The sequence below is a fragment of the Microcaecilia unicolor genome, chromosome 1, assembly GCF_901765095.1.
Source record: "Microcaecilia unicolor chromosome 1, aMicUni1.1, whole genome shotgun sequence".
In the NCBI taxonomy this organism is placed as follows: Eukaryota; Metazoa; Chordata; class Amphibia; order Gymnophiona; family Siphonopidae; genus Microcaecilia; species Microcaecilia unicolor.
The window spans coordinates 79,992,116-80,019,684 of record NC_044031.1 but is presented as its reverse complement, the minus strand read 5'-3'; the positions used below and the strand labels follow the sequence as shown (position 1 = coordinate 80,019,684).

Genomic DNA, 27,569 nt, shown 5'->3' with positions numbered 1-27,569 from the left:
TTTATTAGGTTTATGGTTCTGTGTGTAAGTGGGGATGATTTTGTGAATGTGAGGGTGTAGTAAGAGAAGGTATAGGTATCGTTCTGTGTGTCTGTGTGGGATGTATAAATTGAGAGGCCATATCGGTTATGTCCTTATTTCTTTGTGAGGGTAATATGGGGTCATATGCGGGTGTGCTTGAGTGTAGGTGTGTATTCTATCTAGGTGATCTATTCTCATAGGCCTGTTTGTGTGCAGAGAAATGTGAATATGACGGGTGTGTTTATGTATGAGGGAAAGGTGTAGAAGTATGTGAGGTATGCATATGGGAGCATGTGGAGGTGCATTAAGGGTATATCAGTTGATTTGAATGGGGATTATAGGGGTAAGGGATGCTGGCGTGGGGGCAGTTGTGGGATGTGTGTGGAGTGAGATTGAGGTAGGTGACTATAGGTGTGTGAGTAATGTGCAAGGCATAGGGATAAATTTGTGGGCTGGAAGCATAGAGATGTATATGCAAGACTATTTTTGTTTGTGGTATAAGAGTGGAAGGGTGTATGGGGTGTAGACGGAAGCACCTGTTTGAGGGTTTGTTCTATTTCTGGAAGAGGACAGAGTTGTTTGTGGGTTGTGTGTAAGTTTAGTTTAATTTCTTGATATACTGCATTTTGAACTGGAAATTGTGAGTGCAAAAATGTGTGTATGTGTGGGGTTTGGAAGTGTGTGGGGGTGTATGTTTGAGATTTGTGTATGGATATTTGTTGGGCAGGGATGTATGGGATGTGTGTGTGTGTGTGTTGTGTTTATGTGTGTATGTGTACATGTGTGTCTGTGTAGAATCATGTGTTGGGGTATGAAGTGCATGCAAGTGTGGGTGTGTTTGTAAGAAGGGGGAGAACTTTGGCACTATGAGGAAGGTGGCTTTGAAGGTGCTTTTAGGCACAAACCTTTACTAGGTGCTTCAGTTATTTTTCTCTATCTCTAACTGCCCATTTACCAGGAAGGGGAAAAATTGGTTAAAATTAACCAAGGCAGTAAACCCCAAGGCAAAGATTGTCCCTTGAAGCAGTTTTACTCCCAGGTAGGATTTATCCCCCACCTAATAACATCCATAGTCAGTAAATTGCCTAAGCAAATCCAAGATGTGTGCCCAACTAAGGGGTCCTTTTACCAAGCTGCAGTAAAAAAGGGCCCTGTGGTAGTGGCGGGGGCCATTTTTGCCATGTGCCTGGGCCCCTTTTTATCGCAGTGGGTAAAAAAACCCCTAAAAAAGACATAGCCATGCAATAGGATTATTCTACCACATGGCCATGCAGGGGGAAGCACTTACCGCTATCCACTGAGATGGCGGTAAGGGCTCCCGTGGATACCTGCCAGTGCCCATGCCACCAAATTAGTGCCACGCTAGAAATTATGGAGGTATTTTTTTGTAGTGCTGGAAATGGCGTGTGCTCAAGGTGGAACTACCACTGGCAGCTGTGTTGGGCCAGTGGTAGTTCTGGATTACCACAAGGCAACCCCTTTAGTAAAAATGCCCCTAAATTGGCAATGAGCTAATTAGTGTCATAATTGGGAGCTAATCGGCACTACTTGGCACCAGTTTGAAGTTGTGCGCACATCTTTCTATGCGCTGTTTATAAACAATGTGTGCCCAAATCCTATAGGGGTCCTTTTACTAAGGTGCTCTGAAAATTGTTCTGTGCTAGTGTAGATGTGTGTTTGGATGCACACAGATCCATTTTTCAGCACACCTGTAAAAATGCCTTTTTTGGGGGGAGGATGAAACTGAACGTGCGGCAAAATAAAAATTAGTGCACATCCATTTTGGGTCTGAGACCTTACTGCCACCCATTCACTTAGCGGTAAGGTCTTACGCGTTAACTGGGCGGTAATTGTCAACATGCGTCAAATGCTGATTACTGCCCATGCACACATAGAGGCATATTTTCAAAGCACTTAGCCTTCCAAAGTTCCATAGAAACCTATGGAACTTTGGAAGGCTAAGTGCTTTGAAAATATGCCTCATAGTGGACTCTTGTAAAAAAATGAATTACCACCTGGGCCATGCTGTAGCCAGGCAGTAATTCCAAATTGATGCACATTGGGCATGCATAGGTGCCTATGCGGCTTGCTAAAAGGGCCCCATAGAGGGACATAATCGAACTGGGCCAGCCATCTATAAGGGTGGCCATCTCTAATGATGGCCCCATTAAGTGGCGTACCCGACTGTATTATCGAAACAAGATGGCCGGCCATCTTTCCTTTCGATAATACGATTGGGGCTGGCCAAATCTCAACATTTGGGCCACCCTTAGAGATCGCCGGCGTTAGAGATGGCCGCCATTGGTTTTCGCCGATAATGGAAACTAATGGCGGCCTTCTCAAACCCGCCAAATTCATGCCCTTTGGTCGTGGGAGGAGCCAGCATTTGTAGTGCCCTGGTCCCCCTCACATGCCAGGACACCAACCGGGCACCCTAGGGGGCACTGCAGTGGACTTCACAAAATGATCCCAGGTGCATAGCTCCCTTACCTTGGGTGCTGAGCCCCCCAAAACCCACTCCCCACAACTGTACACCACTACTATAGCCCTTAGGGATGAAGGGGGGCACCTACATGTGGGTACAGTGGGTTTCGGGTGGGTTTTGGAGGGCTCCCATTTACCACCACAAGTGAAACAGGTGGGGGGGATGGGCCTGGGTCCGCCTGCCTGAAGTGCACTGCAACCACTAAAAACTGCTCCATGGACCTGCATAGTGCTGTGATGGAGATGGGTATGACATTTGAGGCTGGCAAAAAAATGTTTTTAATTTTTGTGTGTGTGTGTGGGAGGGGGTTGGTGACCACTGGGGGAGTAAGGGAGATGATCCCTGATTCCCTCCGGTGGTCATCTGGTCAGTTTGGGCACCTTTTCAAGGTTTGGTCGTGAACAAAAACAGACTGTAAAGCCGGCCAAATGCTCATCAGGGCCGGCCTTCTTTTTTCCATTATCAGCTGAGGCCAGCCAATCTCTTAACCGCACCTACGTCCCACCTTCGCTACCCTGCCGACACGCCCCCTTGAACTTTGGCCGGCCCTGCGACGGAAAACAGTTGAAGCCGGCCAAAATCGGCTTTCGATTATACCAATTTGGCCGGCTTTAGGAGAAGGCCGGCCATCTCCCGATTTGTGTCAGAAGATGGCCGCCCTTCTTTGAAAATAAGCAGGATAGTGTGCAAATCCCATAGCACCCAAATCCCATAGTGCGAGGCATTGGGGAGGTGCATGGACAGGTCATCGGGTTTCTAAAATTTGTGCACAGGGATGTGAGCCCAAATTGGGTACTGGGAATTACACTTGGTTTAAGTCCCGGTGCCCATGTGTGGGTGCCGAATTCAGCACTCAACACTAATTCTATAATGGGCGCTCATCTTCAAATTATTTTGGCGCTGATTGTTGGGCGCCCAAAAATCTAGCTGTAAATGCTATTCTGTAACAGCGCATGCAGAGGGCATAGCATGGTAAATACAAGGGGACCTGTACACAGCTGGCGCATGGGCAGGACTCCCACTTACATGTGTATTTTACAGAATGCAGCAAGTTATACATGTCCCTGCTGCATTTGCTTGTCCAGAGTTAGGCTAAGTCTATGGTGGTGTAGCTATGACGGGCGAGGAAATCTAAGGCACGCTGATGTGGGGATTACACAATTATTCTATGATGGAATCTAGATGCCCAAATACTACATTGGGGAACCTAAATGGAGGCACCTACTTCGAGAATTGTCCCCTATAATGCATGCATTAAAAATGAATGTCTGAAACTCATTCAAAAAACCCACAAAGTTGGGATAGATTTGAAAAATCCAAAAACGAAACAAACAATTTTTGGCCGTGCACATCCTTACAAAGAAGTATCACTTGCATCTTGTTTGTTAACCTTTATTCCTTCTTTTAACAGTGAGTATTGTTTTTAAATGGCTGAGTGGTTTCTGGTTTATCAAGGGGGAGCATCTTAGTGACGCAATTGTGTTTTTTGTTTTGTTTTATTTTTTACGACACAGGCACAAATGAAGACCATGATCAATTTGAGAAAGAGGTATCATCTACATATTATATAATTACAAGTTATATTTAATTCAGGTCAGGAGGGGATTGTGGTCTAAGTGATCCAGGAGAAGACAAAGCCAGACCTCACATATCACAAGTCAGTTAGGTTTTCAAGCAAGGCACACTCTTATGCATTAAGGACTAGATGCTATAAATGGCATCAAAAAAATTGTCACCGAAAAAGTAAGCTCAGCGCTATTTTGTAAGCCACGCTTACAGTTATGGGGTGCTTATAGAATAGCTAAAGCGCCTATGCTGGATCACCAATGAAAACCTGATGTAAATTCCAGTGTGTAAATTAGGCGTGGATCTTGATAATTCTATAAAAACACACATACATTTTAGAAACTGCCCCCTGACCCACCTATGCCCCTCCCATTGCCCACCCCCTTTTCAGATCAGCACACTAGATTATGTCTCCTCTTTAAAGATATGCCTAAAAAGATGTACTTGTAAATTCTAATTATTGCCAAGTAGTGCGGATAATTGCTTGTTATTGCCCAATTTTAGGTGCTGATTGGCTCATTAATCAATTAAGATGCAGCACAAAAAAAAATCAATTAAGATGCATGCTACTCAAAGCGCCATATATATAGAATCCAGGGGAAAAATGAATTTTCATGCATTATCTTCATTGTATAAAATGTTCACATGCAAATTCACTGTGAATATCTTAGAATCTGTCCAGGTTGTAGGACTTGAGAAATAGAGGTGCCTGTTTAGTCTATCTCATTTAGGGCTCCTTTTACAAAATGGTGCTATCAATTAGCATACACTGAATGCGAAGAAGACCATGGAAATTGAATGGCCTTCTTTGCATTCAGCGCACTGCTAATCAGTAGCACTGCTTTGTAAAAGGAGCCCTTAAGTTTTCTCCTTATTACTGTGAAAGATTGTGGTTTGGGAAATTGCAAACCTCTGTAATAGCTATGAGCCAGTGAGCGTTTTACATGGAATAAATCGCACCTGGCCTCTGAAACAGCGTATAAATGCTAAAGGGGAGGGGAATTCAGTAAAAGTCGCTGAAAGTAGGGCTACCGAATCACAAGATCCGCATGTAAACTAATTGGGCCAATTAGGTGCTAACAATCAATTATTGTCATTAACAAGCACTTAGGATCATTTTACTAAGGTGCGCCTAAACAAATATATAAGGACTATATGGGTGTCTCTAGCATTTAGTGTGCACTAAAATTAGCATGCCGCTAAAAATGCTTGTGCGCCTTTGTAAAAGACCCCCTTAATTGGTAGCAATTAGAAGTGGATGCGTGGATCTACTCTGCACCCATTCTACAATATCAATTATTTATTTATTTAGATTTTGCTCACACCTTTTCAGAAGTAGCTCAAGGTGAGTTACATTAGGTACTCTGGATATTTCTCTGTCCCAGGAGGGCTCACAATCTAAGTTTGTACCTGAGGCAATGGAGGGTTAAGTGACTTGCCCAAGATCACAAGGAGCAGCAGCGGGATTTGAAACCTGCACCTCTAGATTGCAAGACCGGTGCTCTAAACACTAGGCCACTCCTCCACTCAATGTCCATGCAATAAGGGCCCTGTTTACTAAGCCTCGTTGTAGGTGTGCTAACATTTTTAGCGCGCTAATGTTAGAGACATCCATAGGAATATATGGATGTCTCTAGCATAGTAGTAGTAAATTTTAGTATGTGCTAAAAACACTAGCGCACCTTATTAAACAAGGCCCTAAATTTGATAACAAGCAACTCCAAAAGGGGTATGGCCATGGGAGGAGAATGGGTAGGCCAGGGACATTCCCAGGATTTTAACAGCCTTAGTTGGGTGCCAGCATTTCTACCAGCTTGATCTGCGCTAAGCCAGTATTCTGTAAAGGTTGCTCTGTGCAGAATTTCCTTTCCAGAAATAATAATCCTAATAAATAAATAAATGTGTTCCAGCATCTAACCTGGGATGCCATTTACTGAATTCCTCCCTAGAAGGATACGTGGGGGGAGGGGAAATTCAATTGACTTTGTATAGTTTTTTCATTCTGTTCAGTTTCATTTTTTTTTTTTAGCACATACTAAACTAAAATATGCATTATTTCATTGTTGTGTGTTAACCTGAAATAATGCATGTTATTTCATTTTAACATGTATTATTTCAGTTTATTGTACTTTGTTTTACTGAGAGATTTTAAGTTGAAAATGCACATCCCTAGTAAATGGTAGCACCCTGGAACCTGTTACAAATTTTTCCCCGGAACAAATTGGTGGTGCCCAGGCCCCGTCCAGTGCATCCCAGAATGCACTAGGCAGGGCCTGGGTGCTGCCATTTTTTATTCCGGGGAGGCCTAAGGCAGGAGGGGGGAGCCGTTGCTCCTGCTTTCCTGCCTCCACCTTGTTGTAAGGTGCAGGGAGGAGTGGGAGATGTGGGTCGGGTGCAGGAGAGAGGGAGGGAGGGAGAGAGGGGTGTGTTTTGCCTGCACAGGGGAAGGGGTTTGGTCCACCGGACCACCATGGGAAAAATTTTTAACAGGTTCCAGGGAGGTCGTGGTACACTGGACCTCCAAGGAAAGATTTGGCGAGGTCAGAGTTCACTGGACCACCGGGGTAACATGGCAGTCCAGTGCATCAGAGCTGACAAATGAATTGATAGCAGTGTCAAATCCATTTGACAGCTCGAACTGGCAAACAGCGAAAATGAACAAAGTGGGATCCGTGCAGCTCATTTGCATGCAATCCCCTTTGTGCATTGCTGATTGTTAGCGATTCACTAAATTTAGTGAGGAAGCCGTATTTTAACGGCTGCCTTTGTGCATCAGGACCCAATTTGCTGCATTTCTTTGAACGCCTGAATAAATGTGAATAAAGGTGAGCCAGCTGATGAAGTATATCTAGATTTTCAGAAAGCATAGTAACGTGGAGGGGCATAATCGAACGGGGACGACCATCTCTAGGGCGCCCATCTCTAAGGACGTCCCAGCGAAGGGGCGGGGAAACCCGTATTATTGAAACAAGATGGACGTCCATCTTTGGTTTCGATAATACAGTCGGGGATGCCCAAATCTCAACATTTAGGTCGACCTTAGAGATGGTCGACCTAAATGTTGAGATGGTCGACCTTAAAGATGGTCGTCCCCGGTTTTCGGCCATAATGGAAATCGAGGACGCCCATCTCAAAAATGATCAAATCCAAGCCCTTTGGTCATGGGAGGAGCCAGCATTCATAATGCACTGGTCATCCTCACATGCCAGGACACCAACCGGGCACCCTAGGGGGTACTGCAGTGGACTTCACAAATTGCTCCCAGGTGCATAGCTCCCTTACCGTCGGTGCTGAGCCCCCCAACCCCCCCAACCCCACTCCCCACAACTGTACACCACTACCATAGCCCTAAGGGGTGAAGGGGGGGCGCCTACATGTGGGTACAGTGGGTTTCGGGTGGGTTTTGGAGGGCTCACATTTACCAGCACAAGTATAACAGGTGGGGGTTGGGCCTGGGTCCTTCTGCCTGAAGTGCACTGCACCCACTAAAACTGCTCCAGGGACCTGCATACTGCTGTCATGGAGCTGGGTATGACATTTGAGGCTCGCATAGAGGCTGGCAAAAATTAAAAAAAAAAATTTAGGGTGGGAGGGGGTTAGTGACCACTCCAAACAGAATATAGGAGAGCCTCCATCACTTCACCTGATTCACTGGCTGATCTCTATTAAACGAAAATGCTACTAGCTAGTAGCGACTGGGAAACACATTTTCACACTGACAGTTCAATTGAATCCCTTCATCCTAATACTAGAGTATGCTACAGTAGAATAGGCCTTCCCAAACCTGTCCTGGTTGCTAGTAGGATTTCCTGAATACTTACAGTGAATATGCATTGGATACATTTGCATGTACTGAATCTCCAACGTATGCAGATGTACCTCATGCATATTCAATGAAGGTATCTTTTTTGTTTGTTTGTTTGTTTGTTTATTTATTTATTAGGATTTGTTTACAATTTTTTTTAACGAAAGTCACCCAAAGCAAAATAAGCTGAACATAGACAATAGGCAATTACAGCAGTAAACATATTCAAATAGCAGTACATAGTATGACATAGAATGCTACTTACAATGTCAACATAATATGCATTAAAATATCTTAATAGACAGCAAAAGGTAGAAGTGGAGGTGGAATAAACAGAGTAACAGGAGGTAGATAGAAAATAAGAGTGATTAACTTCAGGAAAAATTGCACTTGAAAACAGAAAAGGTGAAGGAAAATGATTTCAGCTAGAGCAGGAATGGATAAACAAGTCCAGCTACAGTGTGTGCAGCTGGTGTTAGTCCTTCTGTGTGTGACTAGCTAGTTAGTTTCTTCTTTCAATAAGGCTTGGGGGAAGAGCTAAGCTTTTGCCTTAAAACTCAGACTGACTGTGGAGTTACCATGGCAGGTTTGGAAAGCCTGGGTCTAGAACACGCTAGAAGGACCTAATTTGTTATATAAAACTAATGAAGTGTGCACTGAAAAGCTTGTGGTTATGTGCTGTGGTCAAACACTTTAATTGGATATATAATCAGAAATTTGACAGAACGAACAGAATTTCTATTCTTTGGCCTGTTGATGGTCCCCTTCTTTTGACAGATTGGGAGAGCTAGTGTCAGGCTAAATGTCTTTGACATAAGCACTTTCTAAATTCAAAATAAGATAAAGTACTTTGGGTTCAGTTCTAAGCTCTTCACATGTTTATGATAAACATATTTTATGTCAGTAAAGCCCTAGATTTGCAGGTAGCAGGTAGGGTTATACCCTTGTGTTAATTTTTACAAAAGACTAGGTTGTTTTGTCACAGGAGAAAGGTTTGGGTGGAGAAATGGAAGACTTTTTCCATCAAAATGCTGCAACCGAGAAATCAGGCGCAGATGATCTTATGGCTAATGAGTTCTTCAATATGGAACCCAAGAAGTCAAAGGATTCACTAAGCTTGTCATCATCAGAAGAGGAAGACGACAAGGTGGGGATAGAAAATGTCAAAAGTGAAACCTTCACTAAAGAGTTAACAGTCAAAAATAAAATGAATTCCGAACTTGACTCTAAAGAGCTGAATAAGCTGAAATATTGGATGCAAGGGACTTTGAATGAAGATGAAAGCGGCAATGAGGAGTCTCAGAGAAGGAAGGGTGAAGGTCTGCATCTGGAAGTGAAATCCTCTGACAATAATGAATATGGCTACATTATGACTAACAAAGAGTAAGTAATGAATCTGTAATGCACTTTTAATAGAAAGAAGTAAAATGCTACCTGCAACTTGGTTTCAAGCTACAATATATGTGTGTGTATGTATACATGTAGATAGATAGATAGATAGATAGATAGATAGATAGATAGATAGATAGATAGATAGATAGATAGATAGATAGACCTATGTCTGTACATACTTAATGTTGTCTCCCAAAGGCAATTCTCATAAGCAGTTCCAATCCAGTTGTCCAAAATAGTCTAATCTTCATTCCACTTGGCTATATTTTAAACATAACAGTTCATATTTAGTCCATCAGTATTTTTTTAAATGGTGCCCCACTTGCTCTTGCCCCTAGCAGTTGCTTTTACAAAATGGCTACCAGAAGCTCTAGCAATAGCCTTATGGTACTTCAATGGTACAAGACTTCTGAAAGAGGTCATGGCAGCCATTTTGTAGAGGCAGCCACTAGGGGTAGGAGCCAGTGGCGTTCACTTCTGCCCCCTTTGCCCTGCTGAACCACTAGAAAATTTAGGTAGGCCTAGGAGTCACCTATTTTGACTGGGGGAGCATTTGGAAGTAAGGGTCTGGACCTGTAGGGGGGCTTCAAGGGGGGTCTTGCCTTGTCAGGGGTGTGGAAGGGGAGTCTGGGACTTGCCACTGGATGGGGTCTGGATCTCATCAGGTGTTGAGAGGGAGGAGAGGACACTGAAAGCATGCCAGCCAGTCCTGGAAGTTATGCAGGTGCTGGCCAATATTTGTGCCCACACCTGCATAACTAAACAGGTGAATTTAGAACTATTTTTAATGTGGCCGTACATGCCCAGTTAGTTATATGTGTGCCAGCACTGAATATTGCCAGCACCCCCATAACTCCTGTCTCATCCCCAACTCCACCCCTATGACATTTCTGTGTGGCCTGGCTCCAAAATGGCTGTTTTTTGCTGATATTCAGCGGCACTGCTCAGTTAAGTGCCACTGAATATCAGCAGTCAACCAGCGCCAAGCAATTTAAGTGGCCCACTTAAATCGCTTTGAATATCAACCGCATAATTTCCTGAGTATATCAAGAGAAGACAGTACATTTCATCTGCTGAAATAGACAAACACAGAAAAAAAGCAAAAACAGAAATATAAAAATTCCATTGGGTTACTGTTTTGTTCTCCTCTGTTCTTTGAAACTCTGCTTCCCTTCTCCTTGAAATCAGTGAGATCTTCCATCAGGACTCCTTTATTTCTCCCAATCTTATACAGGTCATTCCTCTAGAACCCTGCAAAGACATTTCTATTTACCACACTTTCAATACTTTCTTTGGGTTATCTGAACCTATTCCAAAATTGGTCATAGTGATGTACATTCTTCATAAATCCACCCAATCCACCTACTAAAGCCTCTCTCAACTGTATCTCCCCTAATACAGCTTATATCTCCTTATAAACCCATAACAACTCATGACGGAACCCAACTAACTCATGTACTCATGTGCTTAAAAATCCAATATCCTCCCTAGGCACAACCAGGACTTCAAGGCACTATGGATGGCCACATATTTTGCTCAAGCCAGACCTCTAGAAGTTAATGCAGGCATTACTGTCCCTAGAATGGGGTGAGAATGGGTGAAGGATTGGCAGTGAACGGACAGAGTTTGTGCCTTACAGTTACCACACGACACGATTATTTGTACTCTGCGTTAGTGTTAACGGATCCTTATTGTCAGTTGCACTAATGTCACCTCAACAGGCGGCGTTAACTGCATTGCGTTATCTACAATGTACATAATGCATTGTGAGTACATGCCTTTGTATTAGCTGTATGGGAAGATACTGGGGACACTTTAGCTAACACAGAGACTCTACAATTGTCATTCATTAATTTAAACAATCAAAAATGTGGAACTGAAAAACCTTTGTACATCAGATTATAAATCTCTAAGGACCCTAGTTACAAAAGTGTAATGAGTGAGAAACATCAGCTGCCAAGGTGGTAGCCTCCTTTGGAAGAGACAATATAGAGAAACAATAAGTACATAAGTAAATAGAAACAGATTTTGGTAGTTAGAACTTACAAAGTGATGAAAAATAATGTCTTTTTGGACAGTTGGAAGAGTGTTTGCAGAGTTCCTCAATGCTCTTCATTGTCTCCTATATTGTTCAATGTTTATATGCATTCTTTAGGTTTTGTTTGTATATACATGCTGATGATATTACAGTGTTACTCCCTATTTTAAATAGTTTAGAGCAGTCATCCCTACAAATACTATGGCCCCTTTTACTAATTTGCATAAGCGCCTATTGCGCTGAATGCGCATCAAATTAGAGTTACCACTCGGTTACCGCATGGCCTTTGTGGTAATATCAGTTTTGGCGCAAGTCCGCTACGCATGTCTGAAAAATAATTTTTATTTTCTGGTGCACATAACAGATGCGCGCCAAGTGGCATTTGATGCGCGTAGGTCATTACTGCCCAGATTCTTTACTGCTAGGTCTATGGCTGGCAGTAAGGTCTCAGACCCAAAATGGGTGCACAGCAATTTTGATTTTGCCGCAAGTCCATTTTCGGCAAAAAAGAAAGAGGCCTTTTTTTACAGCCGCACTAAAAAATGGATCAGTGCGCACCCAAAACCCGCGTCTACACTACCGCAAGCCATTTTTCAGTGCGCCTTTGTAAAAGGACCCCTATGTTTGTCATTTATTGAGTACTAGTTGATGAAATAGTCATTGAAATTAAATAAGGAGAAAACTAAATTCTTATTTGTGAGTGGAAACTCTACCATCTACAATCCTACTTCTATTATGATAAATAATATAGAGTATGCTTTGAGCCAAACAGTCCCCCCCCCCCCTCCCGTTTACTAAGCCATGCTATCAGCTGGCGGTGCGCTAATGCTGACACAGCCCATTCACTTTGATATTGGGCAGTGCCACTGAATATCAACACATACTGCCCCTGCACTCTCTGATTAGTGTTGGGGCAGTTTCTGGGCAGAACTGGTACTTAAGTGATGATATTCAAACAACTAACCAGTTTAGTACTTCCCAATTACTGGAGTTGGAGTGGACTTGGACAGCAACTCCAGTAGTTGTGAAGGAGGACCAGTGCTGGGCAGACTTCTGTAGTCTATACCCTATAATTGGCAGGAAGAGTCAGAGATTAAGCTTATGAAGAAGTGGAATCTGTGCAGATACAACTCTGGCTACCTTGCTGGGCAGACCAGATGGACCAAGCAGGTCTTTATCTGCCAACATTTACTATGTTATTGTGTTAGTATGTAAGTAAGCAGCTAAAGGTAGGACAGTAAAAAAAGGCTGCCTTAACTTTAATTGCTGAGCTAACTGGGCACTGGTTTGAATATTGGACTATACCCAGTTATCTTCCAGGTAGCAGCCATGGGGTTTATGATGCCCCTTCCCTCATCCCAAGACAAGTCAAGCCCATCAAACAGGCCCACCCCCCACCCCCATAGACCCCCAAGCCTACCTGTCAAATCCCTGTTGCTTTAGGGGGGTCTTACAGGCAGGAACAATGTCCACTCACTCTTGCCTGTCAAGGAGGGAGAGGGGATCAGGATCAGGGGGAGGAAAAATAAATTGGATGGGGTGAGGGCATCTGCTTCAACTTATGCAGGTGCTGGCCGATATGCAAATGAGGCCCGCATAAATGTCTTATGCGAGTCCCAGCTGAATATTGATAGGAACCTGAATAAACTCTGTTGGCCAGCACATTCCGGCATGGCCCCAGATAGTCAATACTGGTGCCCAGACATGGCCCAGCATTGAATATCTAGGCCTAACTCTGACTATCGCCAGCTGAATATTGACTGGAGTGAGTTTACCAGCTTATCCAGTGGGCAATTGAGTGACACTGAAAGGTGCCACAAACTAATTACTCTTCTTGATTGAACAAGAGAATAAACCTAGTCTATTGTACTATAACTTCTAATATTAATGTTATAAGGGAGTTTTGGGACTCGAAGTGTATCAGTGTAAGGATACTCCATCATTCAATGTCACAGCACTATTATTTTAAGATTTTTATCATAACACATTGTATACCTTCTATATATATGTTTATATTTATGTATTGTGATGAGTAAGGGGTCCGTAACACTCTCCAGTACTACTGCTGCTTGCATAAGGATGTAGGAAAGCTTTGAGAGAGAGGTAGAAAACCTAGACTTGGAACCTGATAGTGGGAGGGATTAGGAAATCCCCGTTGGCCTTAGGGCTGGGAGAAGGAAAGGCCTAGATAAACAGGTGTGGCCTAAAGAGGGTATAGCTATCCAAATACTTCTCTGGAAACTTCCTCCTCAGCATAAGAAAGGGCTGGACAATGGAGGAAAGAGAGAAAGAGGGGAGAAGGAGAGAGAGGAGCTCCCTCACAGATGATCAGTAGGAATAAACGGGCTACCCAACCCAGGGCAGGAAGGAACCTAAAGTAGATGCTGGGCTAGGAAGCTGTGGAAAGGTCTAAGGCCCTGGAGGTAAGCAAGGCCTTAAATTAAGGGTCTGAAAAGTACTGCCCTAAAACTACAGAAGAGGACCGAAAATGAAGCCAAGTTTTAAATGTTTTATTTGGTAACCTTTTTGCTCCAATGTGTAAGCAGTAGGTTAAATTTTAATTAAAAAAATATACCTAGACACTCCCGGGGTTTAAGACAAACCCGGGAGTCTGTTAAAGGTGGGTGCCAGGTTGGTGGCCTTTTGCCACAGAAGTCACTTGTTTGGGGTGATCATAGCCATTCTGGACCGCTATGGAGTGAAGGAGATCTGGGAGAGGGGAACAGGAGAGGCCATGGTTCAAAATGCGGCCTTGCTGGCCTGCTGATGTCACTAGCACACATGCACAATGACGCAGCGGTGCAATGATATCAACGGCTGTGTCATTCATGCATGCTCAATACCCGATGGCTCCGGGAGGTTCTTGAAGTCACGGAAAGCACTGAGCCACCAATTATTTATATAAAAATAGTGCCAGTTAGACCGGTAGTGACCCAGAGGGTCCTTTTTGATGGCAGATGACGTGATTCACGTAAAAAACTAAATACAGTCACGCGTGCATGGCAGATGTTGTTTACAAGCTGATTGGCTCCACTACTCCCTGTAGGAACCTGTGCCTCAAAACACTATTTCTAATAAATACTAATGTCACAGGGTGACTGTTGAGGAGAAGCTGAGAGAGATTTGAAGAAGCAGGAGATGTGAAGAGAGAGTATGTCTATGAAAGATAAAAAGTTAATAGGATTAATAGAATTTGACTAATATTTATTAAATAGCTGTATTTAAGTGAGAAATAGTGAGAGCAGATAATTTAGAAGTTGTTTTGTAAGGAAATAATACTGTTCTTTGTTTGAGATAGAACGTGTGAGAAGATTGTTGAAACAAATGTAATCTAGATCTAATTAAACAGCAGATTATCTAAAATCAGTTAATTCAGGAAAATGAAAATATCTGTTTTACAGAAAACTACCTATGCTTAAGTACAACTTCTGGGTTAAATGCATTTTGAAGTAAAAGAAATATATAGTGCTTAATGTTATAAATGAGGGATCAATTCATCTTAAATGAGAAAGACTGTTGAAGTGTAACTTCTGAAATCAAAGATTTTACAAAAAACCTTGTCTGGGTAAAGGTTCTCATAAAGATACCAGACAGATGAGATAAAACCCCATTCTATGAGAACTTTAAAATACAAACAAGTCTATATAAAGAAGATAATTTAAGAAACAGTGAATATTAAATGAGCGTGCATTGAAATAATTTTGAGAGAAAACAACTTTTAAATAAGCATGTTGTGTGCCATGTTCTAGTTAACTGTACTGAAGATAGTGAAGTCAAACAGAAAAGAAAAATACTTTTGCATAATCTCTTAAGGAGAATAAAAACTGATGCTGTGAGAACTACTGGAACAACACAGTTCTTTATAAAAAAGAAATCTATTTAGAGAAGAGAAAGGGATAAAAGTCAAATTATCTGCCATGGAAAATTATTATGAATGCTGTTTCAGTGTCACAGTTGAACTTCTATTAGATCTCCCTGTTAGCTAGTTAAAGAATAAGTGCAAAGACAATCAGGCTCAAACAGTGAGGAATGAGGCTCAAACAGTGAGGGATTTAAAATCATACTTTATTATCATTATCTAGTATTTTTCAGTAGATTTTAGTAGGCAGGAACACCAGTGCATTTTATTAGGCACACACACTGAGGGAGTAGTAGCTTCTTTTATTGGTTTATAATTAAAGTTAGAAACAGGTAAAGAAGAAGATAAAGCCTGAAGAAAGAATGCCAAGACAGATGAAGAGAAAGAAGTAATTCAAGAAAGCAGGAAACAGATAAGTTGAAGAACACAGAATACACAGGTACAGTGGTTTTTCACAAATAAAAATAAACTGAGCTCAGTACATACAGAGAACTGAACAGAAAAATATGCTTACCTGTTACGTTAATATTTTAAAAACCTGAAGGGAAAAAGACAGCATCATCAAAGTCAATAAATATATTGAGGTGCTGGATACCAACAAATTAATATAACAAAGGTGCCTTTTTACCAGAAAGTGGTAGAAGGTGACCTGCAGTGGCTTTGGTGCATGGGATTGCTGCATGCTGAGGCCACCTGTTACCACTGCTGGTAAAAGGCCTTTTTTTTATAGGGCCAGTAAGTGGTTGTGCGGTATTTAAAAAATTGCTGTGTGGCCATTTACTGCCGAAGCCCTTACTGTCTTCTATTTAGGAGGTGGTGAGGGCTCTGGTGGTAATCGGACAACACATGGTGCTGTCCGATTACCGTTGGGCACGCTCCTGGCACTAGAAAATAAAAAGGAATTTTCTAGCACCGGAAATGGCACGTGGGAGACCTGGAACTACCGATGGACTTCTGGGTGAGCCCTGTGTTAGGGCCAATTTTCTGTGTGCGAAGTTGGAAGTAGCCCTACTGCCCTTTAGTAAAAGGGTCCCAAAAAGTTATACTTACCTGAATTTAGAATGTGTTAATGTAAACTGGATCCAGTATAGCCATTCTATATGAAATTGAGCATTTTAATTGAAATTTAGTGTATTAACAACATTTTAAATACTGGTAAACATTTTAACATTTTTAAAGGTTTTAACAATTTTAACATTTTAATCTGATTTTAAATGTTATTAAAGCTAAACAAAGATTTAATATTTTAAGTAATATAAATAGTACAATGAAAACAACCTTTTGCACATATTTAACTTAGAGGTCCTTTTACCAAGCCACTTTTATGGGTCCTTTTACCAAACCACTACAGCCACTTTTAGCACAGCAGTAAAATGACTGCCTCATCATATTTTTTGGTAATGGCCATGTTCTAATTTCCCCATTAGCATATGACCATTACCACAGGAGCCCTTACTACCACCTATTTAGAACCATTACCACAGGGCCCTAATTGCCACCTACTCCCATGCTAAATTGGGCAGCACACTGTAATGTGCCTGTGCTACCCGATTAGAGTAGGCATGCCTACTCTCCACCCATGGGCACGCCTCCTGCAATGGAAAATGAAAAAATATTTACCAGCATGGGATTAGTGTGCACTGAGCTGGAAACTACCATGGAATGCCTCAGCATATCCCAGAATAGTACCCTTCTAGCGAGCAGTAGGCCCGAATTAGGCCTACTGTGCCCTTTAGTGCCCTTTAGTGTTACTTTATTTGACATCTACCTCTGTAACACTCAACAAAGAATCATGTAACATCTTTCTCTAAAATCTAAAATTCCTTCAGATTTGAGTTAGGCCATTTGAATGTGGTGTATATTTTTCTGTGTGCTCCCCTTCTGGAGAAAGAGCTCAGTCTGGGGCACATCAGTCATAAGAGACTACGCATCTTGATAATTGTAAGACTGAGTCACCTGATCCTAGAAGGAGAGGTTACATAAGCAGAGGGCCATGTGGTTTATTTAGGTAGCTCAGCCACGGTGGTAAAAGGGTTAGAAAAGCTTGGGCTACAGTTTTCTTGTGAGCTTGCCGATAGGTCTGCTTAGAAAGAAAGTATGTGGACATAGCAAAGATGAAAAACTGCTTAACAGAACCAAGAAGGGGGAGAGGATTATCCAGTTGTCCAGAAGGGGCTGAAGAAGGAGGAGGAGCTGCCGTCTGTTTCCCCAAGGGGTCTGAAGTATAAGTAGACGGTCACAGAAATGTTCCAGTATGTGCCTTACTTGAGATGCTTAAGCTAAAACTTAAGTGGTTTCAAGGGTCCTCTTCAAGAGGGATGGAGAGGCTTCAATGTTGTTTTCTGGAGGGTGGGGGGGGGGGGGGGGAGTAAGGGTGTCTTCATGAAGGATGGAGGTAGCCGTGTTGAGGGAAAGTGGGTCTGAACAAGACCCAGCAACTTCCTGACAAAACTCTTTGTGAAATATTTCTAGATTGTAAATATCTTAGCTAGACACCCATGAGATATAGTTACGTTTCTCAAAGTTGCCTGCTAGAGGATTTTCCATGCAAAATTTAACATATATTGAATTGCTAATCAGCTGATTTGTCTTCATTCTCAGTTCAACACTGACTTTGAATAAGTTTTGTGAACAGGTTTACAAGGGAAAATAGCACATACCGTAGAAAAAAAACCCATCAATTTCCAATTGTAATAACATAGATTTTTGTTTTGTTTTGTTTGCATAGTGTGACATGTACTAGCCACAGTCCCATCAAGGCTGAGGAAGTAAGGACTCAACTCCAAAGAAACAACCACAGAAATTCACCAGAACACTGCTGTCCAGCTGCAGTAGTCTTTATGTTCTAATCACTCAGTCCTCAGGGTGAAATTCATATCCACAACATAAACTTCTTCTTTAAAGTTGAAAATAACTGCCCAAAATACCTTCAATGAGAATTTGAGAATTTCCAGTGTGTTTTTTCTCTCAGCAAGAGGAACACACAAAGGGGTCCTTTTACTAAGCTGTGTAAACGTCTACATGCGCCCAGCGTACGCCAAAATGGAGTTACCACCTGGCTACCGCGTGGCTGTTTCGGTAATTTCATTTTTGGCGCAAGTCCGATACGCATGTCTGAAAAATCATTTTTATTTTTGGACGCATGTATTGGACGAGCGCCAAGTGGCATTTGACACATGTAGGTCATTACTGCCAAGTTTGATTTTACCGCTAGTTCAATGGCTGGCGGTAAGGTCTCAGACCCAAAATGGACGCGCAGCAATTTTCATTTTGCCGCACATCCATTTTCGGCAAAAATTTTAAAATGGCATTTTTTACAGGTGCGCTGAAAAATGATTCAGTGTGCATCCAAAACACGCGTCTACACTACCGCAGGCCATTTTTCAGCATATATGTAAATTAGCTTCACTAGCTTTTCCAGGCTTTGTTAATGAAGGGGTCAATATTCAAAGCGATTTCACTGGGTAGGATAGACTCTTGCCTGGTTAAATCACTTTGTACAGAGATATCCGCTGATGTTCAGCAACAATTAACCAGATAGTAACGCTGAATATGAGCACTAACAGTGAAACTCAAAGACAGACATTATGTGGGTAGTTCAGGGGCAGAGTCGGCATTCAGTTAACTGGACAAATAGGACTGCATAAAACACAGTCCTATATTTGCCTGGTTCATAATGCTGTTGGCAGCCAAAGAAATGCTGACTGCCACCAGCTTAATATATACCCCTAAGCAGGGGTGTGCTGGTAAATTTTTAACAACAGGCTCTTTCTCCGGACGTAGCCAGCTCTGCAGTTGGAAGGGCCAGGGGTGGCCGGGGGGGGGGGGGGGGGGGGGTGGCAACACTTGCCTCTCTCTCTTCCCTCCCTTTGTGCAGGCACGCCAGCCAATAAATGGACTGCCACCACTCCCAACGTCTTGCTCTGAGCAGCATGCTGAAACTTCTCACACATGCTGAAGAAGTCCCAGCCTGCTGCTCAGAGCTGGAAACAAGGAGTGGGGAGCAGCAGCAGTCTATTTACTTGGCTGGCAGGGCTCAGCATCCCCACCAGCAAAGTAAAAGAGAATTTAGCAGGGGGCCCAAGCCCACATTTTGGGAGCCAGTTGTTAAAGTAGCCATGGAGGGCCCTACTGTAACAACCAGCTCCCCAAATTCTTAAAAACTTAACAACCGGCTCTTGCAAGCCTGTGAGAGCCTGCTCCAGCACACCATTGCCCCCAAGGTTCTAACAGTTCCAATGAATCAGCCGTTCAGTTCCTCACCAAGCCATAGAGTATTCAAACCTCTTAAGTTCTCTGTTCCTTGATGCAGTGATTTTCCTCCTACAGGTCTTTATGCAGTGCAACAAGGATGGCCTTTTCTCACTAACAATTTATAGTAGCTCACCTAAACAGCTATCTCTCCTTAGGATAGTCAGACACAAAACTCCTTCAGACCATCCTCCACCCCCAGCTGTTTGTGCACTGAAAACAAAACCAAAATGAAAACAATCAACAAAATGGATCGCATAAGTGTACTCCTTAGAAATACCAGTCTTTCAGAAAGGAGCTTGCCATTTCTTAAGAGTTCCAAGAACCCAAACCTTGAGTTGCAGGTGACTCCTAAAATGTTTCCAGTTTCCCTGGGTTCTGCTTGCAAGTTGCTCTTCTAGCAACTTGTTTCTCAGCTTGCCCAGATGAGGAAGTTTCTTTCCCTTGACTTATCTCAGAGAGGTTTATATGGGTCCCTGGGGAGTTAACTCTTCTTGTCCTCCTGTTCAGTGAATTGATTCCTCTCATTCAATAATGCAGGACCTGGGGTGTCTACTTACTAGAAGGCTGGGAGTCTGATTGAAAGTTCCCCTTACCCTATTGACCTTCTGCCTATCAATCTGCTTAGCCCATCTCATTAATCTGACCAGGATAATCTCCCCTCCTGGGGTCATGGGACTTCTTATATCCTGCCTTCTCCAGATACCCCCTTACCCTCCCTCTGGGCTTCAGGGTTCTATCTCTGCACCCCCTCTAGGATAATTCTTCCTTCTTGTCTTTACCTCTTGGGCTGAACTATTCCTGTAGAACCACCCCCCTTTGGATGGACTCAGTGTCCTCATAGCTCACCTTATTATGGGACCTGTATGTAATCCCCTGGTAAACTGAGAATGGCATTTTCTCAGGGGATTACTAGACTGCAGTAGAACTCTCCAGAGTCACTGGGGGGAGGGACAGCAGTAGAGGATGGGAGAGCCCAGCCCAGGGGGAGGATTTGCAAAGAGTAACTGACAGTAGGTGTCATAGTTGGGATGGAGTTGGAAGGTTATAAAGGTGATAAGACTAATGAACACATGGTCTTTGGTTGCCTTCAACCCCGCCAGGACCAATGAGGAGAGGGGTTTCCAGGATAGGCCCAATAACCTAAGTCTGAATTAAGAGGAGTTTTTTTTTGCCAATAAAAGCATTAACTGGAGTGTGAGGAGTGCTCTGGGTGGGTAGAAAGGGTTAACTCACCCAAAACAGGAAAGAGTCTGTTCGGTACCATAGGTTACCAGAGGCAGTAGCTCAAAGAAGTGCACCTCTGGAGGAAGGAAAGACGGGAGATCTGATCCTGAGTGAATCTGGGAGTTGGATAAAGCCCAGCAAGCACAGCCTTGGATTATTTTGCCCAAAAGGATGGGTATTAGAGGACTGGAGGTGCAGTAAATATGTAAATACCCTCATTCTTATCTGCTCGTTCTTTTAAGGTTACATCTTTATCTTCCACTTCTGCTCCTCACTGTCTCCATTTTGGTGTTCCTCAAGAGTCCATTCTTACACTTTTATTATTTAATCTGTTTCTCAGTCCCTTGGCTACTCTCATTCAGAGCTTTTCTATTTCCTCTTACACTTATACAGATGACATTCTTTTGCTGTTTTATATGGATTGGGTTACTTTACTTTCTCCACTCCAGTCTTGTCTTGATGCAGTAGCTCAATGACTATCGTCACATCAGATGGTCCTTAATCCTAATAAGATGATCATTTGTTGGATCATTGGTTGTCCTTCTAGTCCTGTTCTGAACCTTCAACTCCTAGGCACTACTATCATCCCCCGTTGAATGTTTTTGTTATCTGTGGGTAATTCTAGACTCTCGGCTAACATTTGTCCCTCATATTTCTGCTTGATCAGGTTTTTTTGTACTAAGACAGTTTCATTGTGTACGAAAATTCTTGGATCACGATTCCTTCTTTGCCTTGGTAATGTCTTTATTGATTACACAGATTAACCATTGAAAAATCATTTTTTCAGGATTACATCAAACTGCTCTAAAAAAAAGTTCAAACTCTTCAAAACACAGCAGTTCATATTATCTGTCATGCTAGAAAATATGATTCCATATTTCCACTTTTCTAGAAACTTCATTGGCTTCCTGTAACTTATCGGACCCAATATAAAGTACTTCTGCTAATTTTCAATGCTTTCTATTTGAGTTGCCATCCTATCTGTCCTTTCTGACAATCCCTTTTTCCCCCATGCGATTACTCCAATCCATTAATAACTATCGTATAGTACTTCCAAGTCCCAAGTTCGCCAAATATGAACATATGCGACACAATGCTTTTTATTTCCTGACCCCGGAGAATTGGAATAATCTTCCTTTGGAAATCCGTGGACAGCTTTCTCTTCAAAAGTTCAAAATAGTAATAAAAACATGGTTATTCAGACAGGTTTTCACAAAGTGAGATGGTGGAGTTCAGGTGCCTCAGCCCCCTCCCCCTTTTTTTTCCTTCTCCTTATTTTGTCATCATTTACCAATTGCTTTCCCCTTGGTTTGTTACAGTAGGTTTTGGCCTCTTTCTCCCCTCCTGTCCTATTTCATATTGTAGTTCTTTGCTAGTCTTTTTTTTATATTGTCTTTTGGTATGTAAACAGCTTAGCTCTGCGTGTCAGTTGAAGCAGTGTAATAAAGAACAAAGATTGTGGACCAGGAAGGGCTGACATTTGTGGTCAAAAATGAAGTGGACAACCCATGACAATAAGAAGGGTGAACAAACTCATAAAGGACAATCGGAGGATCACTCAAAGGGACACACTTGGCATTTCACAGGAACGTGTAGGGTTACATTATTGATATTGGATATCAAAAGGTTTATGCAAGATAGATTCCTCACATGTTGACTGTAGAAACAAAAGCTTTGAGACTTAAAATCTGTCAGGAATTGTCCCAATAAGAGAATGAAGGTGAGGAATTTCTTCACAAGATTGTGGCAGCTGATGAAACATCATTATGAGCCAGAATTAAAGTGACAATTCATATTATCCCAGAGGTTCTCTTGCAAAGGAAAAATTCAAAGCTTTTTGGGCCATGGATTGTGTTGTTCACATGGATTTCCGTGATTCTGGTACAACCATCAAATCAGAGTGTTATATTGCAATTCTGAACATGTAAAAAGAATGATTGGGAAGAGTTCTGAAGCAAAAGAATGAAATGTTGTAGCATGATAATGCTAGGCCTCACACATCATGAAACACCACAGAGGCAATTCTGAAGATGGGTCTCAATTTTACCACATCTGCCATACAGCCCAGACTTAGCACAATATGATTTCCTCCTTTATCCAAAATTGAATGAACATCTTCAGGGTCATCTATTCAACTTGAATGAAGAGGTGGAAAGGACCGTGAGCATCTGGTTGAAGAGACAAGATGTGCAGTTCTTTTGCAACAGCTTTCAAAAGCTTGCCTATGGTTGGCAGAACTATGTGGCAAATGGTGGTAACTATGTAGAAAAATAAATACATGTAATTATAGAGCAAGTTTGAAACACTGTTTTTGTTTTTTATTCATTACAATATCTTCATTTAAATAAAAGTTATAGAGGTGGAGCCATTACTTTTTATTCAACTCGCATATCTTTTTCCTGAACCCTGAAAACTAGAAGAGAACTGCTTGCTCTGGAAATTCAAGCCAAACATCTTTGTCTACTTCGCCCAGGTAGCAGGTCCTGGAATAGGGAAGCACTGTGTTCCAATAAAAAGGAAGAGGAAGGTGGCTACTTATCTCTGAACTGACCTGGATACTCTGACTTGTTCCTCACACCCAGCTCAGCAGGGACTCCAGGTACAGTACTGAAGGAGCCAGACTGATGGGCTTATTTTCCTACCAAGTTGGCCTGTATGCTAAACTAGCCCATGCCAGTGGAGCCTCTGAGTTCTCATGGATTTGGAGACTAAAAGGGGTGCCTGGAGGTCCCCATGTATCTGAGCAGAGGAGGAGAGATAGGGCCATTTCCCCAGGAGAAAGGAAAGGGATCCAGCCTATTCCGAAAGGATGGGCTCCACCTTAACCAGGGTGGGAACAGGCTGCTGGCATTGGCATTTAAAAAGGAGATAGAGCAGCTTTTAAACTAGAAACAGGGGGAAGGCTGACAGTCGCTCAAAAGCGCATGGTTCAGGATAAGGTATCTTTCAAAGATATCACCAAAACAGGGAAGATAGGGTATCCTGATAGTGAGGTTGCAAAAGAGACCGTAGAAGATCAGGTGTCCTTAAATAAAAATAAAAATCAGACAAAAGATTGCAAATTAATACTGTCAAGTACTGAGCATGATGTAAATAGGAACAACAAACATAGTTTGAAATGTCTATATGCGAATGCCAGGAGCCTAAGAAATAAGATGGGAGAGTTAGAATATATTGCACTAAATGAAAAATTAGATATAATAGGCATCTATGAGACCTGGTGGAAGGAGGATAACCAGTGGGACACTGTCATACCGGGGTACAAATTATATCATAGTGATAGGGTGGATCGAATTGGTGGAGGGGTAGCATTGTATATTAACGAGAGCCTTGAATCAAATAGATTGAAAATTCTGCAGGAAACAAAACACTTCTTGGAATCACTGTGGATTGAAATTCCATGTGTAAAGGGGAAAAGGATAGTGATAGGAGTGTACTACCGTCCACCTGGCCAGGATGAACACACAGATGTAGAAATTTTATCAGAAATTAGGGAGACTAACAAACTGGGAAACACAATAATAATGGGTGATTTCAATTACCCCGATATTGACTGGGTAAATGTAATATCGGGGCACGTTAGGGAGGTAAACTTCCTTGATGAAATCAAGGACAGCTTTATGGAGCAGCTGGTACAGGAGCCAACAAGAGAAGGAAAATTCCAGACCTAGTCCTTAGTGGAGCGCATGATCTGGTGTGGGAGGTAATGGTGCTGGGGCCGCTTGATAACAGTGATCATAATATGATCGGATTTGATATTAGCTCTGAAGTAAGTATACATAGGAAATCAAATACGCTCTACCCTTCCTCTCCAAATTACTTGAATGCGCTGTCCACAGCCGCTGCCTTGATTTCCTCTCCTCTCAGGCCGTCCTCGATCCGCTTCAATCCGGCTTTCGCCCACTACACTCGACAGAAACAGCACTCTCTAAAGTCTGCAATGACCTGTTCCTTGCCAAATCCAAAGGTCACTATTCCATCCTCATCCTCCTCAACCTATTTTCCTCCTTTGACACCGTCAATCATAATTTACTTCTTGACACACTGTCCTCATTCGGGTTCCAGGGCTCCGTCCTCTCCTGGTTCTCTTCATATCTTTCCCAACGCACCTTCAGAGTATTTTCTGTTGGATTATTTGTAGTAAATAATTAGCAGATTTTAGTACACACAGCTTCAGCTTTAGAAATGTTAATTTCTTTCTTCATCTCTCTCTCATTCACCCCTGAATAATTCACTGCTGAGTCACTTTAAAGTTGAAGTAACAAAACATCTGTTTACTCACAGTTTGTAGTTAGATTATAATCAGACAGGCTTATATATACATATTACTATACATTTGTATTATCAGCTCCTTCCATGTGCTTAGATGGTAATGGATGCTCACACCACCATAGATCCTCTCAGGTTAGGAGAGATCATGAGCTCCATGTACTCCATGTGCTGCATGTGCTGCATCTATCCCCCACAGGAAGTTGCATAGCTGTGTGACCTCTCTAAGTAATTCACATCAGAGGTCACAGAGTAATCACAGAGAAATAATAGGTGACAGGCAATGCATGTAAAATACAATTACATTCCAACAAACCCCTTCTCATGCATAACTGTCATGCAATTATTTATTCATACAAAGTCCAAGCTTTATACGCAGATTCACAAAATGTTCTCTGGGTAACGGTTTGGTCATGATGTCAGCTGTCATCTCACTGGTGTGACAATAGTGTAGACTGATGACCCCTTCTTTCACCAACTCTCGCACGTTGTGGTATTTCGTTGCTATGTGCTTGGTGCGTGACTGAACCTTGTCATTCTGTGACAGTCGGATGCAGCTCTGATTATCTTCCATTATCTGGATTGGTCTCTTTTCAGCTATTCCAAAATCCAGCAAAAGTTTTTCAATCCACATCAGTTCTCTGTACGCTTCCGATACGGCCACGTATTCAGCTTCTGTAGAAGACAAACTCACAATACTTTGTTTATGACTGGCCCATGAAATTTGTACATTTCCATACATAAACACATATCCACTTGTGGATTTATAATCAGAATGATCCCCTGCCCAATCTGAATCACAGTAACATATTAGTTTTGGATTACTATTGGCTGAAATCTTTAATTTACAATCAATGGTACCCTTTAAATACCTTACCATCCTTTTAACTGCAGTCCAATCTGATTTGGTAGGTGAGCTGACCCTTCTGCTCAAAATTCCTACTGCATTTGCTATATCAGCCCTGTATGTGGTAGTTAGATATAAAAGCTTACCTATGGCTGATCTATATTGGATGTTATCTGGTAAAGGTTCTCTTACTGTTTCATCCTTCAGAAAATCAGTGATCATGGGAGTGCTTACAACTTGGGCATCTTGCATACCTAAACTTTCAATAAGCTCATTTATTTTCTGCTTCTGGCTTAGAAGATAAGAACCATCATTTTGTTTCTCAATTTCTATACCAAGATAGTATGACACATTTCCAAGTTCTTTATCTCAACATTGTGGTTTAAACACTTTACAATGTCCTTGTACTCTTGCTCACTTTTGCTTGCAATGAGCAGATCATCAACAAAAGCTAAAATGTATGCATATTGTCCATTTGTGCACCTAGTGTACAAACATTTATCTGCTTCACCTTGCTTAAATCCTAAATTTGTCAATATTTCATGCAATTTATCATTCCAACATTTTGCACTTTGCTTTAATCCATAAAGACCTTTGTTTAATTTACACACTAGCTGTCTTTGTTTTGTATTTATGAAACCTGTTGGTTGTTCCATGTACAAGTCTTCAGTTATATCTCCGTGAAGAAACGCTGTTTTCACATCAATGTGGTTTACTTGCATGCCTTTTGAGACTGCAATGCTCAGAAGTGTTCTTATTGTCGTGTGTTTCACTACAGGTGCAAACACTTCATCAAAATCTTCTCCATATTTTTGAAGATATCCCTTTGCGACTAATCTGGCTTTATACCTTTCCACTTTTCCTTGTGCATTCCTTTTTAACTTGAATACCCATTTGCATCCTATAGCTTTCTTGCCAGGAGGTAATTTTGTAAGAATCCAAGTATTATTTTTATCCAATGCATCAATTTCTTCTTGTGCAGCTTTATGCCATTCAGCAGCTTCTTCTGCTGACATTTTCTCAATCTCATCCCATGTTAAGGGCTCTTGAGCTTCTGCTGACTTTGTTAGGTAAGACAGTCTTGGGGGTGGAACACCTTTGTTTTCCCTGGATGAGCGTCTGACAACAGGTTGGTCTGACCTTTCCGCATCCTCTAAATCTGAGAGTCCTTCTCCAATTGATTCCCCTTCTCCAACTGTACTGTCTTCTTCAATGATCCTTTCTGTGTCTGCTTCCTCTGCCTGTTCCTCGTTAGAAACAGATGAGTTGCTTTCAGACATCTGCCTTGGTATGGCATTTATATACACTGGCATGTCTATTATGGTTCTAGTTTCATATTCTGGATGATAAGGCTCATCTGGGATAATCCAGCCTTTATCAACCCTTTTGTTTTCATCAAAACATGTAACATGTCTTATGCCAACAATGCCAGTTTTCAGATTCAAAATTCTATATCCTTTGTGTCCTGGAGCATAGCCAACTAAAATGCCCCTTTCTGTTGTGGAATCCAGCTTATGCCTTCTTTGCTTTGGTATATGAGCATATGCTGTACTTCCAAATGTTCTTATGTGTGACAGGTTTGGCTTCCTACCATGCCATGTCTCATGTGGTGTGCGCTCAGCGCCTTTAGTTGGCATTCTGTTTTGTAGGTACACTGCTGTGAGAATGGCTTCCCCCCATAGTCTTTTAGGGAGATTGCTATCTGACAGCATACATCTGGTCATTTCCACAAGTGACCTAAATTTTCTCTCTGCAACAGAATTTTGCTCTGGTGTATAAGCTACTGTTGTGATATGCTGAATGCCTTCT

The 27,569-nt window shown here is 42.1% G+C and overlaps 1 protein-coding gene across 1 annotated transcript in view; it reads left to right on the top strand.

Annotated features, from left to right (window-relative positions):
- Positions 1-27,569, top strand: part of PTPRN2 (protein tyrosine phosphatase receptor type N2) — a 1,688,755-nt gene that overhangs the window by 494,957 nt on the left and 1,166,229 nt on the right. The window contains 2 exon segments of the mRNA XM_030198706.1: positions 4,014-4,055; positions 8,863-9,260. Of these exon segments, the coding sequence (XP_030054566.1) occupies positions 4,014-4,055; positions 8,863-9,260 (440 nt within the window).